The sequence below is a fragment of the Aythya ferina genome (assembly GCF_964211825.1).
Source record: "Aythya ferina genome assembly, chromosome: 1".
Classification (NCBI taxonomy): domain Eukaryota; kingdom Metazoa; phylum Chordata; class Aves; order Anseriformes; family Anatidae; genus Aythya; species Aythya ferina.
In genome coordinates, this window is record NC_140296.1 from 80,782,352 (window position 1) to 80,801,720 (window position 19,369).

At 40.3% G+C, this 19,369-nt stretch overlaps 1 protein-coding gene across 5 annotated transcripts in view; it reads left to right on the top strand.

Moving 5' to 3' along the window:
- Window positions 1-19,369, top strand: part of BEND2 (BEN domain containing 2) — a 28,860-nt gene that overhangs the window by 3,678 nt on the left and 5,813 nt on the right. For 4 of the 5 annotated variants that reach the window (XM_084507280.1, XM_084507281.1, XM_084507282.1 and 1 more), the window contains 10 exons: window positions 2,760-2,921; window positions 6,658-6,818; window positions 8,094-8,165; window positions 8,344-8,418; window positions 10,151-10,255; window positions 12,844-13,357; window positions 14,550-14,750; window positions 15,659-15,780; window positions 16,770-16,983; window positions 18,072-18,275. In XM_084507280.1, the coding sequence (XP_084363406.1) occupies window positions 2,760-2,921; window positions 6,658-6,818; window positions 8,094-8,165; window positions 8,344-8,418; window positions 10,151-10,255; window positions 12,844-13,357; window positions 14,550-14,750; window positions 15,659-15,780; window positions 16,770-16,983; window positions 18,072-18,275 (1,830 nt within the window). Of the gene's footprint in view, window positions 1-2,759; window positions 2,922-5,183; window positions 6,223-6,657; window positions 6,819-8,093; window positions 8,166-8,343; window positions 8,419-10,150; window positions 10,256-12,843; window positions 13,358-14,549; window positions 14,751-15,658; window positions 15,781-16,769; window positions 16,984-18,071; window positions 18,276-19,369 lie in introns of those variants that run through there. The other variant, XM_084507284.1, reaches the window with a different exon arrangement.

Below are 19,369 nucleotides of genomic sequence, written 5' to 3' on the forward strand. Positions count from 1 at the left end.
GCACTCATTGAGTCTGAGCAGGAAATTAGCTGGCTGATGCTTTCTAAATTTAGAACGATTGTCACTTCAGTTTTCAAACAGAAATTCTCAAGGCTCTTAAACATACAGCTTGTTGCAATCATTGGACAAAACAGCCTGTTTAGTAAGTCTTACTATAGCGTGTAATTCACAGTAAAGCCCCTATTTGAAATATATAAACCTAAATATTTTCTCAATCACACTTATTCTTAATTTCTAAATTGATTTAAAGACTCACTGGAAACTTCTAAATACCTGTGTCATGATATTTTGTGCCAGGGGATCTAATTAGTGCAGGGAGGTTGTTAACTCCCATTGCTCCAAGAAATGCAGTTGCATCTTCATTCAAGTCACAAGAAAAAAAATAGTGTCTTAATGGGTTTGCTTTACTGTCCTTTTTTTTAGGAGCACAAGTTAATTACAGAGTCTGGCAGTTTGTGGTTTGTACTTGAGAGAGACAGGTACATATTTCATATTGGTCAGCGCTATATCTATACCATTACCCCGTATTGCTAGCACTTCCTAGAAGCACCAGAAGTACTCAGAATTGCTTACAGGAATGAGTTTCAGTTTCCTCAAGTTTACGGGTAAATGCCAGAGTTCTTCTGTAACAAATGTTCAAAGTTATAAAGATTGTAGTTGGGAATATGTGGCTACAGGAGCGACATTAAAAAGTTGAACAACTTGCCTGCATAAGTTATATATTGGACCACAAGATGAGAACTACTTCCCCTGCACCCTTTTTTAGTAGCTAGTATTAACTGACAAGTGTTTTAGGCAGCGTAAGTGAAATATTTCTGAGCACAGACATTCTCCTTGTGATGAATGTAGGCAATTTTCAGCAAAGACATTTAAATTTGGCCACTGACCTCAGAGACAAAAAAACTAGAATGCATTAGGAGAAGGAAGAAGTGGTATGAAGCAGGTGGGTCTGTTTCTTGGAGCAGCTTTCTTTATGTTATAGAGCTGAGATGACCAGCCACATTGGCAATGGGTTGTGTGTGCTAATTTCAGTATTACCTGGCTGTCCAGGTAAGAGTGCCATTCTGAAGAGGAAATTATTTCCCTTTGAGTGCTGAGCAACAGGTGATGAAGTTAAAAGTCCCAGATATGAAGAGGATCCTGGCCACTTTCTTGGGGATTAAAGGTTTTGAGAGACTGATGCTTTTTGTGTCATTGTTTCTACATCACTGTAGAAATGTAATATATTTTTTTGAAAGTGGGGTGTCTCCCTGTTTGGTTTATATCCATCCTCTAGTCATCCTCTAGCTCTAAACTTCTGTAGCTGCAGATTTTGGAAACGTTCTGCCTGGAATTCACTATGCTGTGGAGATGCTGATTTTGAAACTTGTTTCAGGAAGGCTGGTAGAGGGCATGGAAAACTGAGCTTTGACTTTTACTGTCAACCACTTGTAGTAACACTCCCGACATCTGATAACACTCTCCATCCTTTATTCCAGATGGACCTGCTTTGTCTTTGCCACGTGCTGGTTCCTCGTTCCTTATTCTATACAGCAATTTAAAACTGGCCAGGAACCATGCTCTGACTTGGAGCCAAAGCAGCGTATCCCAGCTCATGTCTGCTCAACTAAGCTCCTTCTTGCAGGGCTACTGGATTTTCAGCCTCATTTATTGCTATAAACGTAGCTGTTGGCTGCATGGTGATTGATGGGCATCTCTGCATATAGCCGTATTTGGGTGAAGCAGTGTTTCCTAACCTGATGACAGCCAAATCCAAACCCTTCTGCGTTGTGTCTTCTGGATTAGACAGGCGTACTGGCCAGAGTGAAGACTCTTACCTGTAGATCCAGTTTATTTCTCACCTGTTAGGCTCTTGAGAAATTGGAACAGAGGGAAGGGAGCAGGATTGGGAGTGAACTCTTTGTACGAGAGTAAAGAAGCAGACCAGTGTTAAACTCATACAGCCCTGATTCATCCCCAGAGCTCATCCCATTTTGTACACCGAATGGGGCAGGGATCCTGTGGAAAAGATGACATACATGTCATCGTGTGTGTGCTGGCTGAATTAAGTTGTGTTTTCTAATTCAGCCTAGTGCCTCACAGTATGATTCCTTCCATTAATTTCTTTCATCAAGGATGAATTCCTCTCCCTTCCTTGCCCTCCTCCAAATGCTGTATCAAAAAATCTAGCTGTAGTAGCTCTAATAGTTGTTCTGAAAGCACAACACTTTTTTCTTGACCTGATACAGTTAATTGAAAAAAAAACAACACCACAGCACTGGAGATTGCCCATTCAGTGTTTCTCTACAGCATCTCACTGAGAGCCAGTGCTTGGGTTGATCTGAATACCAAATACGCAGTGAGGATTTGTAGGCTGGTTTGTTTCGAGTGTACTAAGTATTTCTTGTTTACGGAAGTAAAATTTCGAAAACAAATCAGCGTGTCTTGTTGGGTGCTTGAATGGAAATGGGGTTTTCAGGAGTGCTTGTTACTGCCCTGGAACTGGTCCTGTTGGAGCTGGGCGCTGCAGGCGGGGTTAGGTACTTTTAGGAGTCCTGCCAACTAAGCAATAGCAAGCCATTTCCCTTCTAGCATGTGTTAAAACCTCAGTACACGTGTTGAAGTGACCTCATATTTAAATGTTAAAGTGAAACTGTTCTAAAATTCGCCTGTGGTAGAACTGAGATAATGCTAGGCATGATAAGAGTATTACAGTTTTCATCTGATATGCAGAATAGTGTCTAGTCTTAACCTGCCTCTCTTTCTGCTGACACGAATAGATTATGACCCCGTGAACGTTGAGGATGATGTTGAAGCAGTGATTATTGACAATTCTGAGGCAGAAGATGGAGAAAATGGACTGTCCACACAAAGCTGCGTGTCAATGGAACAAAACTCTGAAGTAAACAGTAACGTTCACCACGTGCCTCAACTCGCGTATGGTAATTGCACTTCGTTTTCTTTGGTGATCTCATAGTTAGTGGCTAATTTTAATGCTGTGTGTTCAGTGCTTCTGCCTTTAATGCTTTCTGTGTTACCCATCTTTAAAGCAGATTTTGTTCAGAAGCTATAGCATTGTTTGTATAGGTTGTCTGCGTAGCGTCAGGGAGGCTGAGGAGTTAGACAGCTGGATCCCAGCACAGTCTGCAGGGGATGCACAGACTGAAACTCCCTCACAGGACCTCACAGATGGGAGGGGGACCAATAAAGCCAGAGAGTGGAAGCTGCCAATGACAAGGACCAGAAGGAGGATGAGGCTTCCACCAAAGACTGAGGTGCCCTTACAGAATCGCTTCACCCCTCCACGGACAAGAAGTGTCGCCAGCAGTTCGAGGAGGTGATTCTCACCCTCTGCTCTGCTCTCCTGAGACCCCACCTGGAGCGCTGCATCCAGCTCTGGGGCCCCCAGCACAAGAAGGACATGGATGTATTAGAACGAGTCCAGAGGAGGCCATGAGGATGATCAGAGGGCTGGAGCACCTCTCCTGTGGGGACAAGCTGGGGGAGTTGGGGTTGTGCAGCCTGGAGAAGAGAAGCCTCTGGGAGACCTTACAGTGGCCTTCCAGTACCTAAAGGGGGTTACAGGAAAGCCGGGGAGGGACTCTTGGTCAGGGAGTTTTGGGATAGGACTAGGAATAACAGCTTTAAACTAAAAGAGGATAGATTTATATTAGATATTCGGAAGAAATTCTTTACTCAGAGGGTGGTGAGGCACTGGCACAGGCTGCCCAGAGAAGCTGTGGGTGCCCCATCCCTGGAGGTGCTCAAGGCCAGGCTGGATGGGGCTTTGGGCAGCCTGGGCTGGTGGGAGGTGTCCCTGCCCAGGGCAGGGGGGTTGGAATTAGATGATCCATAGGGTTCTTTCCAAACCAGACCATTCTATGATTTAAAAATAGCTGCCTTTTTAACTATTACTTTAGAGGTCTTTACTAATAGTGAACCCACTGAAGTAATACTATGTTTAAAATAGAGGTTTCTTGTGTATACCTAGGAGCGAATTAGATAATAATTAGCAAGCAATTTGGAAAGCAAATGTCATGGAAAAAACCTAATCCGAAAGATAAAGTGTCTAGATCAACTGTCAAGCGGAACACTGCTGATACTAATGTGTAACGAATGGTAGTAAGATGGTTGTTTAGGGTGGTAAACTGTTAGCTCTAAGTAGCCTTCAGTGATTCTTTAAATCATTGTCTTTATTTTAGCATTTAAGATTGGAGGCTTTCAGAAATCTTACTCAATTTTCCATTGGCCCACGCAAAACTCAATCATAGCTGTTAACAGCGTTTTGTAAGTGCTAAGTTAGCAAAGGAAATGTCTGTAGTTAAGTGTAAAGGTATTTATTACCTTTTTTTTTCAGCTAGTTGGCTTAATAGAGGTTCTTATCAGTATTTCTCTTCACCAAAGTCCCACACATCTTAGTTTCCCATTGTTGTTAGGTGCTACTGAAAAGCTCTAATTTCCTTGGTCTTCTACTTGACAGCAGAGTGTGCTGTAAATTTCTGTACATTTATACTTAAGAACACATTTGTGGGAAGAAGGAAGATGATTTACTCTTTTTTTTTTTTTTTCTCTGTTTTGAAAATAAATAAAAAATCCTGCCCCACAGACAGTTGCTGACTTTGTTTCAGGAAATGAATAACTATTTCATTATCAGCAAAGAAATCATGAAGAGTGGGGATGATTGTTTTTAAAAGGTAAAAGGCATTTTTGTCATCTTCAGGATTAGAGCTTCTGTTATTGTAGATTGCTAGTGTTAAGTATTATCTAGTTAAAATAGGGTATAGTGGCATGTATGGCCAAAACATGACCTAAGTTTATCTTAACTGTTGAACTTAACTCTTTGAACTAAAATTTTCTCAGTTCTTACTCAGCCACCGCCTTAGGTTGGTATCTTGTAGAGCAGCGCCTTTTCACCAGATTTGGGTCTGTCTGTCCAAAACTTTTCTCTTATTTTTTGTCTCCAATCTTCTCACCTACAGATACTTAGCTGGCAGAGCAAGCTCAACATCACTAAGACACAGATATAGGTCTTTATTCCTCCCTGCTTGCTGCCAGAGCACTACTATTATGCTTTTTATTTATCCATTTATGTCCACAAACTTGGTAACTTCGTATCACTTGTTTTTTTTTAAGGTTATCATATTCTTAAATCTATATTTGGGAAGTTAATTGGGAATCTGGTTAGTTTAACAGAAGTGTAATGAGTTTTAAATGTAATTAAACCAGTTACCTAATGTTTCTCCAGGTGAAGTGGCATTCTCCTTTGGCAGCAGAAAGCATCTGGAGTTTGAGGGAGTACATAGTGCTAGAGCATTTATCCTGCTGCCCTGTACCACAGAACAAACACCCTACCATGCTTTTTAGGTTCGCCCTAAGCTCCAAAACGCTACTTCACAGCAGATAGGCAGAGGCTTCTTATGCCAGCTGAGTTTTTTTTTCTCCTTATTTCTTCAAAACCTACCAAGGTCTGTCATAGCTTCTCCAGCTTTCCTCCGCTTTCAATATCCTCTCTTCTACAAGTGCTATCTGTATAGTGCTAGGTTCTGTCTGTATCTAAAATATACAGAAATCAAGGAGAAATTGTTTCCTCATAAGAGTGTTGCCATAGCTCTTTCCTGAAAGTTTGAGGTAGAAACCCGTAAACGATGGACAGCAGGATTTTTGCAATATGAAATGTGGAAATTATTTAATATCCTTCAAAAGGTAGGTCTGGCAATTGCGTGGGATTGCAAAGAATTAGGAGGGAAGAGTGGCAAACTGGTTGGTGGGCTGGTTCTTTTGTTTTGTTTTCAGTGGCCGTTATATTCTAGCATGGTGGTAAAATTATTACTTCTTGAGATTTGAGAGGTCTGGCTAAGAAGTTAATCCTAGCTAAAAGAACATTCCTCTCGATGGAAAGCTAGCTGGCTGCAGTTGGTTCCCACCCCCGCTTCTGCCACTGGGCAGGCTCCACCAAGAGCCACCTCTCCCTGGTGCCAATTGTTAGCAATTGATAACGTGGTTATCAGGCTGCTGGAGGAGTCCATCCCTCCCAGGCGTGGGTGCTGGGCTTGTTAGCACGTAAGTGATTGTCTGGAGTCCTCCTCTTGGGCGAGGCATGGACATCATCCTAGGGATGGGCAGCTGGCTCCCTTAAAACTGCAGTGACTCCTTTCCTCACCTCTTTTGGTGGGTCTCTGCAATCTCTTGGTAGAGAACCGGGCAGCAGAAGAGAAGGGAATACCATCCAAATGTCCTCTCACGGTGAGCATCCTTAGAGCTTGCTTCTCTCTGACCTGGCTTAACTTGTACTTGTGTTACTACGTGCTTGGAGCCTCAGTATTCTCTGACCATAGAGTAAACTGGTTTTTAGGCTGTACTAAACTGCTGGGGTTATTTGTGCTTTTAAAGAGTGGCAATGGCCTATTGTCCAGCTCCACCAATGAATTTGGAAGAAAATATTAAATTGATTTTATCAATTTCAGATCGAAATAAACTGGAATAATAACCGTTTAATAACATGCTAGCAAATAAATCTCAAATAACCAAGCAGTTTGAAAATGGTGATTGTTCTGTTTTTTGTTTTGCTTTGTTTTGTTTTGTTTTCCTAAAAAGTGGCTGTACATGTTTTTTATAGTCAAATGTCTAAATCAATGGGAGAAACCCACTGATGTGCTTTGCTTTCTCTTCACTTTCCAGGAAGCGAAGGCTTATCGGTCCTGACTGAACGAGTGCCATCACAAATGAGCCATTCTGCAAGCATGCAGAGAGGAAATGGTCACATGCCTGAAAAAATGGATTTTGTGTTTTTGCATAATAAAAGAAAACGGCTTGCCCCCACTCTAGTGGGACAGAATGTGGTATGTGTAGCCAAACAGTAGCCCCTTGTTTTCTTGACAGTTTCAATGTCATTGGAAATGCCATATTTCCTTCACTTTTCTATGCTCATTTGATGACATTTTGATGAAGCGTGGGTAGGATATATCCATAGTGTGTCTGGAAGCTTCTAGCATATCTACCTTATGCTGGATATTGTACTTGTGTAGACTACGTGTTACTATACATAAGAGAGCAACTTATTTTCCATGTACGTCCTCTTATTTTGCAGTAAAATATTTGTGCAGTTTAGGATTAAATAGAGTTGGATCTTAATCTTGTTGGATAAGGGATTGTACTCATGAGCTGATGACAGGTTCTGATCAAAGACAGATTACATACATTTTTATCTTGAGGCAGGTCTCAAATTTTGTTCATGTCACCATACAGAGGATAATTCCTTAAATTTTAGGAGTTGGTTTGTCTAACGATTAACAGTGCACCTTCTCTTATAACTCTACCTCTTCTAAAGAATATAATTCCCTCTTTCACAGTTAGCCGCAATCAAATATGTCTTAAAGTTTTTTTTTTTTCTTCATTTCTTTTTGGTGGCTTTTTTGTTGTTTGTTTCTGTTTTGTAAAAACAGACTCAAAATCTATCCTGTATGGTGGACAGGAACTACTCCTATCCACTGAAGTAAAAAACCATGAACGTTGTCCAGGTGGTGGCACTGTTGATTCCCATCTAAAAGGAGATTTCATGCAACTCCTTTCAAGCAAGAAAATTACTTTTATTAGCTGGTGAATAGACATTTTTACAGCATTTTTTTTTTTGTGCAGAGTTATAACCATTGAAATAAATCAATTAGGGGAAAAAAGATTTATTTAAATGAGTGTAAAAATGTGTGTGGAGTCTCATAATTCCATAAGGCTGGTTATACAGGATATGACTGTAGTTATATATTAGTAAAGTTAAAATAGTAGTTACTACCTATGTAACTGCATGAGAAAGTTCTGTCCTTAGACTAACCAAATAACAATACATATCTTTAATAGAAATTTGCAAGAGGTTTATTTTAAACACGAATACAATACTGTAAAACCAAATATGAGGTGAGTATTCACATGACCTGACTGCAGGCACATAAATGAGATGCCTTTGTTCAATCTCACTTCCTTGGGCCCTTTTGTAGCCGGGGAGGGAATATAGCTACAACTGAAAATATCCAAGTAATATTCCTAACAGGTTCTCTCTGTTGTTTATGTGCAGAATTCTTTCATTTTTCAGAACATTACAAGTTCTTTATGTTATTTCCCAGATAAGAACCAGGGAAGGAGAATATGAAGACAGTGACAGTGTCATTTATGAGTATGAACCAGATTATGAATGTGTAAGTTTGCTTTCTTTTGTTAATGACTTGTAAGTACTGCTTTGGGGCTATATATTTTGGCATAGATTCAAATGATGTTTGAAGATGGGATTTGTTTCATTAATGTTTTATCATAAGACTGTGTGTCTATTGCTAGCTTACACTTTTTTTTTTTTTTAATATTATTTTAATGAAAAAGGGGAGTATTGTATCCGAAGCTTCCTACATTGGAGATCAGCAGAAAACTCTTATGGAGGTCCTCAGTTACTGCCAGGTATTTCTTTTTCTCCTTCCCTCCCATGGCATTGAAACAATTTTAGGTAAACTTCAGGAAGATTTGAAATCTGTATTTGATAAGCTAGGACTTCAGCCTTTCCAGTTTTTCACTGGCTGCCTTTCACTTAACTGCTGTATTTTCAATGAAAGAATAATCCTTCTTTGTACTCTGAACTTCTCACACCATAGTTGGCATGAATACTTTTCAAATCTTAAGCTTTAATACAGAAGTGATTTATTGTGAGGGGCTTTACAATAATTGGAAAGATCTGACAGTCATACATACCGAGCCTTTGAAAGTCCCCGAGGCTTGTCAAAAATGTGCCAAAGTGCTGCTAGTGTTGTTTTGGTGAGTTCTTTCCTTTTGACTTCTGAAGTCTGGCCTCCAGCTAAGCTTTGTGCCACTGTTCACCACCCTCTGGTCCTGGCTGTTCAGCCAGTTCCAATCCACCTTGCTGCTCATCCAGCCCACACATCAACAGCTTGTCTATAAGACTCTTCTGGGTGATAGTGTCAAAGGCCTTGCTGAAGACCAGGTAGGCAACATCTGCTGCTCTCCCCTCATCCATCAGGCTGCTCATTTCATCACAGAAGTTCATCAGGTTGGCCAAGCTTGACTTCCCTGTGGTGAAACGATGCCGACTGCTTTTATTTTTCTGTCCTTCATGTGCCTGGAAATGGTTTCCAGCCTTAGCTACTCCATCACCTTCCCAGGGACTGAGGTGTGGCTGAGTAACCTGTAGTTCCTGAGGTCCTTTTTCTTACCCTTCTTGAAGACAGGAGTGACATTTACTTTCGTCCAGTCATTTGGCACTTCTCCAAATTGTCACGATTGATTTAAAATTATAAGGAGTGGTCCTGCAGTGACATCTGCCAGCTCCCTCAGCATGGATACATTCCATCAGGGCCTATGGACTTACAAATGTCCAATTTGCTTAAGTGTTCCCTGACCTCATCCTCTTTCACCAAGGACACATCTTCCTTGCTCCAGTCTTTACCTCCAGTCTCTGGGATTCCTGAAGGCCTGTCTTGCTAGTGAAGGCTGAGGCAAGGCAGGCATTCAGAGCTTCACTCTTTTTCCTGTCCCATTTAACCAGGTCAACTATCTCATTCAGCAACGGACCTGCATTTTCCTTAGACTTCCCTTTGTTACCCATGTCCTAGAAGCACTTCTTGTTGTCTTTGATTACATCCTTGGCTGGACTGAATTCCGCTTGGGAACTTAAATTTTCAGACAGTATTGTTCTAAATATGTTATATCATTATATATAGATATACCTATATATCTATATATCATTAGTGATACAGAAATCCCTATTTCAGTGACTGCCTATGAGCCTTTCACCTCTGTACCTGGGAGCTTACTGTGACTTAAAATAGTATATACGTAGCTTACTTTACTGGTTGTCAGTAGCTTTTCTATGTAAAATGAAATGTAACAAATGATAGATAAAAGGAAAACATTGCACAAGCAGGAAGAACAACATGTAATTGCCAGCCATGTTAAAATAGCAGGAGTGGGCTTCTCTGAAAATTCTTTTTACCATGATATTTACTACTGTCATCTGCATTGATTTTAATATCCTTAAAGAAGGTATTTATTATTTACCGATCTTGCCCAACATGAGGGAGGGAATTTTGCTTTTAGTGGAATTTACTTGATTTCTTCAGATTGAAATTGGTGGGTTCTTGTGAAACAATACTGTTTTAACCTGTACATTTGTTATCAGGCCATGTATGATGCCATTCAGAAACTGGATAAAAAGCTTGACCTACTACATCGAAAGGTTTCAGAAATGCAGCATACACGTGTGAGGCCACTGTTGCTCAAACCTGTGAGTATTAAAGAACTTGAGAACTTTTTTTTTTCCTTATAATTTTCTAATTTCTTTTGATGAATACTTAAAATGAAATTTAATTTTTCAATTCAATTTTTATTTGATGAATACTTAAAATGAAAAACCTCTCCTTTCACTAAGACGAAAAATAGTAGCAAACTAGTTGATTCCATTTCAGTTAAATTGTTCTAGATTTCTTATGACAGCTTCAGTCTCCTGTGTTGTTATTGACTAGTGGTCACAGAATTGCCAGTGGCCCTCGTCAAATTAAGGATCCCGTAATAGATGCTGTATAAAGTCTGTCCTTATTGGAAGGAATGGGAAGGAATTGTGTAGGTTACATGTTATATGTGGTTATATTGGTGTTACTGCTTTACCAGGTGTGGTGTACTGTCTCTTTGGTTTCAAGAGGCGGAAGAGAGCTTCTGCATCACAGAACCAACGCATGCTGATTCTATTAGCAAGTTGATTTTTAGATCTCGGCAGTGTGTTGTCCTTTCCAATATTGCAGTACAGAATTGTATTTTTCTAATAAAATGCCTTTCTTCAAAAATTTTAAGAAGGCACAATGCTGAGTATGTGATCTATTTTGTTTTTACATCATTAATCTGCTGTTAACTAAAGAGACAGAATATTTATACTTTAAGTGCAAATGCTCTTAAAGGAAAAACATTACAGGTGATTTCTGAAGAAGGTTGTGAAATCTGTAATGACCTTTCTTTGTCAACAATACTACAAAGCTTTTAACGTGGCAGAGGTGATTCTGGTGTCAAGATATCAAGACATCAGTAAAGCCATTTGCATTGAGTAAAATGTATGTGAGTAACCATGATGACACTTTCATGCATGTCACTTATGAATCAGATGTTATATTTTATATGGCAGTGCTTTTTTGTTGTCCTGACAACTGTAAGCTTATACTGGCCAATTAACTGAAAATACGAGATTTGGGGAACAAACTGGTGTCATCAGCAGTAGTTTGACCACATGACCTCTGCATTCTTAGCCTCTCTGATCAGGTGGGATGGCAGCTGCTTTAATGTTCAAACTAAAAGTAGCCTCCCCAGCTTTTTAAAGAAAACTTTTATCATTATATGGTGTAAGGCAGAAGCCAGCAAATGTAAGCTGCCAACCATTTTCTTATGTTCTACTTGCATTTTCTCTTTAAAACCATTAGGAATGCTGTGGATTTTTAAAGCTGTACCATTGTTATAGCTGTAATGGTCTAAGGATATAAATAAAGAGAGGTTTGTGGTAAAGAAACTTTTTTTTTATTATTATTATTAAATCAACTCAAATACTCAGAGAAATGGACGAACTCTTAGGTAAGCCTTTCTTCAGGTTATATATTTTTCAAGGTTACAAGAGTGGAATATGATCAGACCTCTGTTTTTAAACAACAAAACAAGAATGTATCAGGTACATTGGGTAACTCCTTATCAGTGACTTCTATTTCAAACTAGAATATATGTTTTAGGGTGCATATGTTTCTTAATGAAAGGACTCCAAAAGATGGAAAGCATAGCCCATCTCTCAGTTTCTCCTTTTTAGTCACTTTGGAGTCTGTCGTTGTGGGCAAGGTCTGGATGTTTAGTGCTTTCAGCCAGCAAATAAAGAATGAAGAGGGAGCCAGGAGAGAAGGTGAATTGGTTTCCTTTTTCCTTTATTAAAAGGAAACTAATATAGCAGTGGACAGTCCTTGAAAATTCATAATTCTGGGTCAATGGTTCAAAAACTCTTAATTTTATTTTGCCCATTTTTTTTTCTGCTAAAAACGAGCTTTCACAAGGGTGCCTTTCTCATTATATATTTCTCTGGCTTTTTATAAAGGAGAAAAAAAAAAAGCCAGCACCCCAGGTGGAGAAAACTTGAGAAGCACTCAAGCTGGCCAGATAAACTCTTAGAGTCTGAGCTACAAGTGAGAATAAAAGGAAAGAAGAAGAATAGCACCGGCCTCATGACAGTGAGGTGTGAAGTGTACTCGAGTATTGTTTCCAGTGTGAGCCCCCAGTACTGTAGGGATGTGGACATATTAGGAGCCCAACATAGGGCCATGAAAGTGGTTAAGGGACTGGAGCATCTCTCCAGTGATGAGACGCTGAGAGACCTGAGGCTCTTCAGCCTGGAGAAAAGCAGGCTCAGGCAGGATCTTATACCTTATTCAGCTGTATAAATACCTGAAGGGACGTATGCAAAATAGATGGAGCCAGGCTCTTTTCAGTGGTGCCCGGTGCACTGGGCACAAACTGGAGCCCAGGAGGCTCCCTCTGAGCACCAGGCCGCACTTCTGTGCTGTGCGGGTGAGGAGCCCTGGCACAGGCTGCCCAGAGAGGCTGTGGGGTCTCCTCCTTGAAGATGTCCAAAAGCCACCTGGAGATGGCCCTGGGCAGCCTGCTCTGGGTGTCCCTGCTTGGGCAGGGCTTGGAGCAGGCGACCTCCAGAGGGCCCCAACAGCCTCAGCCACTCTGTGATCCTGTGAAGTCTATTGCCAATAGCATAAATACTACAAAGTAGTCTTCCTGGTTTTCGAAAGATCGGCTATATCTAATTTAACCATTTAATTGTTTTCTGAATCACATTTACAGAAACCAGTTGGATTTACATACAGAAGTTCCAGTCATTTGCCCCAAGGAAGAATAAGAGTACAAAAATCCATGGAAAGGGAATCAAGTCTTCAGTTCTCTTCACCAGGCCAGGGAATGCATAACCCAGTCATAAGGGTCGCTTTACAAAACGGCCGTGTTCAGGTCAATTCCACAATAAAAAGTGTTCAACAGACTGTGCAGCTTGAACCGCAGCAGCCCGTTCTTAGGCAGAGCCCTCCACTCCCCACCATAGTTTCTACACATTCATTGCATTCATCATTCGCAGCAGCTAACAGCATCCCTGACCTTCCTCCGCAATCAAATCTTTCAGCCAGTGTTGTGGAAAGTACTGTCAGCAGTGCACCTTCCTCAGTGGCATCCTCAGTGATGCCAGCACCATCTGAGACCAGCCTGGGAAATAAAGCTGTGGTGGTGAGCTACAGAAATGCATCTGGGAGTGTGAACATTAGTAAGGAACTGCCATCTTCTTCGGTCTCCATCCACCCAAGCTTTGGTGAGTTCCTTTCTAATAAACACACAGACACCTAGGCTAGAAAAATGCTGTTAGTGTAAAAAATTATGCCTAAAGAATATCTCTTTATCATCATTTAACAAAAGTAAAGGAACAGAACTGGCTGCCGTTACAAAGATGTTTATTACAGAACAGTGTTTAAATCCCTTGAAATGAAGGTTGTAGGAGTGTTTAATATGCTGGGGATCAGTTAAAAACCTCTGTGCAGTGTATATACAGTTGTATAGACTAAGAAAAGCCTTTGATTTACAGTACATGCTTTGGGTTATTTTAAGACTAAGACCTTTTATTTTCTCTTAGGACTCGATGTAAACTATTTTTGACCTGCGTGTTATAAGTAATATATTCATACTGTGCATATTTTTTAAAAGAGAAGAAATTGCAAGTAAAATTGAAGCATATGCCTGCATAGATGTTGGGTATTTAAGAAACAACTTAACCTGATCTGTGTGAAGAAAATACCTGTTTTCTTCTGGAAAGTTTTGTGAAAAATCCTTTCTGTTCTCAAACGCTCCAGTGTTTGGTTTCTTTTAAAATACTGTGTTCCACAGAAAATGAAGAATTCTGTACATCGTTGTGATATAAAAAGCAAGCACACATCAAATAGCACCAAGTTTTTAAAAAGATAATGTGTTTCTTTGTAAATGCACTGAGTAAATGCTCTGTGGAAGTGTGGACTATGAGGTTTTGGTTGCTTTTGGTGTAAAATACAGGTTCATACAGCCAAAGAGCTGCATGAATAGTAGGTGAAATACCCAGATACCTGTCTGCGAACTTGTAAGCAATGTATGATTTAGCAGTAGTGTGTATGGTTGTGCCATTATTCATGGGTCATCTTGAAAACGTATAGCATCTGTACATGTGCAAAAATAGACTTGTACAAACATTTTAACCTCCTACGTGTTTAATATGTTTTCTCGGGTGTTATTATTTCAGTTAGTTGTGTTAGTGTTAATGTGAAATTAAAAGACGGTTCTGTTAACAACTTAAAGCTGTGGATTTATTTCTGTAAGAGCAAAGATAAGTGATATATAGGGGAATTAGTTTTAGTGGAGAGCTGGCTTAGAGGTTAAGAAACAATTTCAAAAACTATTTTTTGAATGACTCTTGATTTTTTTTTTAATATCATTTATTATATTTTATCTTCTCTTTGAATGTTTTTGTTTCACAAAAGAGTATGTTGGTGACCCGGTGAGAAATGTGAAAGTTCTCGGAAACTATTTGATGAAAGCTCGGCAAAAAACTAAACCAAAGTACGCAGCTCGCTACTTAGTTCGGGTCTTGTTCCCCAAGGAGACCTTATTGTGTAGCATTATGGGAGTGAGTGCACGGGGGCGCAGAACACTGGATCCTAACAAAATCGCTGCAATAAGAGGTATACCACTTCTGAAAATGCACAGGTTTACTTTCTTCTTCGGTACTTGTCAGCGATTTTACCATATAGGTGTCCGTTTCTCTACAGTAATGATCAGTATTGTCCAGCAACTGCTAAACACAGTTGTGGATGTGCTCTGCTCTGCTGGTTTGAAGTTCCTGTTTTGTGATTCTCAAAGTTCATTTTTGTTCAAAATGGATAAAAACTCTGCTTTCTCGTAGTTCTGTTTAGAATGTTCATCCGTTATGCGAAGTGCTTCTAAATTTTTCATTACTGCTTACTTTGTGTGTATGTTGTGTTTTTTTGTTTGTTTTGTTTTATTTATTTTTTTTATTTTTATTTTTTTAATGGTCATTGTATACTCAGGACAATTGTTACCTGATAATACTTATTCTTAAACACTCTTCTCTCTCTTAATTTCACTTTTCTTGTTTGTTTGAGAAATGGTGAAGATGAGGAGGGCTTTTGTTATTATTTTTTTTAATGTTGTCAAGCTATTTACCCCAAATCCTGTGGCACAGATGTATGAATCTGTCCATCTCCTCCTTTCTTTTTAAAGGCTGGGAGATCTCATGAACCGTATAAAGTTGTTGCAGCATCAGCATTACTCAGTCTTTTTTTTTTTTTAAAGTTACATCTTTCCCTTAATTCTACCAGAATTTACTTAATAAAATCACATTAAAAAGATATCACTCAACACATTAAAAAGATATCACTGTACATCTGAATTTCATAGTGCTACTTACCTTCAAAACATGAGTTTACCATCTTTTTTATAAAAGCTAGAAATACAAAGCTCCTAAAAAAATTAAACATTTCTTAGCCTTCTCTCCTTTCTAAATTAGGATACTTTTAAATACTGTTTTCTTGTCATGAAGCTTAAAAAATTTTCTACATTTTATATGCAGAATTTCTTGCAACTAACTTTCCAAACTATGACTTGAGTGAATATGGAAAAGACTGGAAAACCTGTATCACAAATGTCAATGCTATGATCCGCTGTTTACGCTCTGAAACAAAAATAAACCCAGTAAGTTGTCTCAAGGTGGTAATTTATTAAGTACTAAGTCTGTGCTTCCTTGTCAAATTAATTATTTGAACTCCTAGTCATACGGTGCTCTAATTGGAAATTCCTTGGGTTCTGTCTTTGCATTGCTCATCGTGGCTCTGCTGACTGCAGCACTGGTTCCATATGGGGAGTACTGGCAGCATAGGCCTTCTCCTTCCTCTGTCTCTTCCAGCTCCCAATAAGATACATGTAGACATAGGGTACTAAAAGGAAAGTTCTGTAAGATCACAGAATGGTTTGGGTTGGAAGGGACCTTACAGACCATCTAATTCCAACCCCCTGCCATGGGCTGGGACACCTCCCACCAGGCCAGGCCCAAGGCCCCATCCAGCCTGGCCTTGAGCACCTCCAGGGATGGGGCACCCACAGCTTCTCTGGGCAGCCTGTGCCAGCACCTCACCTCCCGCTGAGTGAAGAATTTATTCCTTATATCTAAACTAAACCTATCTTCTTTTAGTTTAAAGCCATTCCCCCTTGTCCTACCCCTACGCTCCCTGACCAGGAGTCCCTCCCCAGCTTTCCTGTAGCCCCCTTTAGGTACTGGCAGGCCGCTGCAAGGCTTCCCTGCAGCCTTCTCTTCTCCAGACTGAACAACCCCAACTCCCTTAGCCCAGGAGTAACATCAGATCTGACTGAGAGCGTAACCATGTAGCTGCTGGCACTGTTTTCACAGCCTTCCCATCAGATACATCCAGTTATGCATTTTGACTTTATATTTACTGAAGCATCACTCCCAAAACTCCATTCACCTCTGCTTTTAAAAACCTTTGTGCCAAGCCATGAGTATGTAGTATCTGTTTCATCTGTAGCTGTGATGATGGAGATTCAGGACTAACTATTGTAAATATATGGAATCTAATCTATACTAAATGGGAAATGAACTGAAACGCTAATTAGAAAACAGGTAGGCTTTTCCTGGTGCACGTGTTAACCTCATTTCTCTGTTTCAGGAGATAGCTGACGGGAAAGAAAAATTAGCCGATGCTCCAGATACGTCTCTTTGTGTAGATTTAAATTGTAACGAAACTAGTGAAGGCAGTTCTCAAAACCCTCAGAAAATGATCATTTCCACAACGGACAGTCTGCAGAACTCAGGATGGGAGAAGTTTCCAGAACCTTATCACACACCTTCAGTCAAGAAACTTCAGTCTCTGGAACCCATGGGTAATCTGAGAAATTGTCGTCCTCTGGATTTATGCATGTTATGTTTTAAATGGTCAATGAAAAGCAGAAGATAGTACTGTAGGTGAAATTGTGAAATAAAGGGATTTGCTGACCTCTGTGACTCTTCTCTTAGCCTCTTGGTGTGTAAGTCTTCTTGGGAGCAAACAGGAGTATGATCTGGCTAACAGAATGTGTGCATCTACCAATTTCCCATAATACACATCCACTTTAAGACTAGAAAGTTCAGCTGTAAGGTAGTCTGCTCGGTCTGTCACTTTTTCAGGAATTGCTTCACACTTGTCCCTTTTTTGCTATTTTTTTAATAGATATTCTACTCTAATGGAGTTAGCTTATTTAGAATATCAATGAAATGAAATTGTAATTTCAGAAGAACATCCTTCCGTAAAACTGACAATTTAAGAAAACAAAAATCTTAGGGTAGCCTTTATGCTTAAAAAAAATATATATACAAATGCATCAGATGGAAAAAAGTTCACATGCAGCACATGACGCCTATAGAGAGCTTCAAGGAAAACGAACTGTTAGTTGCCTTTGTATTATTTGATTAGAATCACTTTGGGGCTCTAGCAGATCTGTTCCTGCACACAAGATTTTTTACTGCTATTCTGACCCCCAAAAAACTGCCTGGTTTGCAGTGGAGTCATGCTGAAGTAGTTGTAAAAAATATTCACTCTGTTCAGTTTCCAGTTAAGGGACATAAGCACCATTGTAACCGTGGAACTTTTATTTATTTATGTAATTGGAATAGCATTTTTACACGTGAGAGGACAACGATTTAGAAGGCGATCATTAATGAAGGCTACGTTGCCAGCATTGCTGAAAGCGTATCAGAAGTGCTATTACACTGTTGTAAAACAGGCAGCTTTTTGGCTACTGGAACATCTGTCTACAATCTGTTGTATTTCAGAATTAGCTGCAGTGTTGCAGTTTTGCTCCGGTCTCTCCAACCGAGTACAGCAGTTTCAGGGGAGAATACTCTGTGTTGTAGTTTCAGTGTAATACAGCCATTTTACGGGATGGTCGCTACTGAATAAGTAAAATACTTCTCTCCATGACTTTCTTTCCAGAACTACTTGGAAGCCCATGGCGCAACGTCCAGCTGCCTTTCTCGGTCATTTACGTGGCTAAGGGGAAGTCCCGGCCGGAGCTGTCAGCTCGCTACCTGATCCGCCATCTCTTCACTGAAGACGTGCTGGTGAAAAGCAACGTATATGGTAATCTTGAGCGTGGCATGAGTCCACTGGACTGCAACAGGATTAATGCACTCAGAGGTAAGAAAGCAAGCCTCTGTTCTAATGATAATGGGGGAAATTAAAACGACCGATTGACTCTTGTGTCTTAAGAATAAACCATGCAGCTTCAGGAATTGTTCTGTGAAAGCGTTTTGACAAATACTAGTACAAGTGGTGGAAAAAGTTGAGAGACAGCAGTTAAAGTCATTAAGGAAGTCTCCAGATCACAAACCTTGTTCTTATGGGGGAACGCAGTCTCCTTGATACTACTTGAAAGGGTGACAGAGTGGGAGATGCAAGCAGTCCCCAAGGGTTCTGAAGGGGGTCGGAGGGTATAATTTCTTGGTACAAGTGCTGGGTAGGCTAAGCAGGAGTAATGCACAGCAGCTTCTGATGCTCTTCATGAACAAGGTTGGGGTGTGATAATCAGTGGCAGTATTGCCTGTAGAGTCTGTGAGATAAGGGACCTCAGGATGCTGAGAGTTGGAAAGGTTTGAGAGCAGACCCTGTGGCTTAGGAGAGCAGGCTTTGGCTTATTTGGGAAACTCATAGGTGGGAGCTTGTGGACCACCAAAAGGGACAGTGAACTAGAACTCTTGTCCAGGGAGGAAACTGGGATTATTTGGTCTGGAAAAGAGAAGGCTCCAAGGGATAGCAGTTGGCCAGAAAGAGTTTACTGAGAAGGGGAGCCAAGCTCTTTGCAGCATTGAATGTGTGAGGATGAGAGACCACAGGCATAAATGGAAGCAAGAGATTCAGACTGGATATGAGCAGAAGCATTTTGCCCAGGAGGACAGTCAAGCAATGGAGCAGGTTGCTGTGTGAAAGGTGTTTTTATCTCTGTCCTTTTTCCATGTCTCAATGGACAAATCCCTGAGCAATGCTGCCTGACCTCAGAGCTGGCCATGGTTTGGGCAGGAGGTTGGAGTAGAGGCCTCCTGAGGTCTCTACTTATTATTAAAATTATATTTAAAATTATTTATTGGTTTAGAAATTACAGGTAGGATAGGGACTGCTGCCAAGTGAACGGGCAGCATTTCGAACTTGACCAGTTTGAGCTAGTTGGGTAACGGTTCTTTGTTGAAGTGTGTCTTTCATATAATATAGAACAACCTGTTCCTTTGTATGAATTT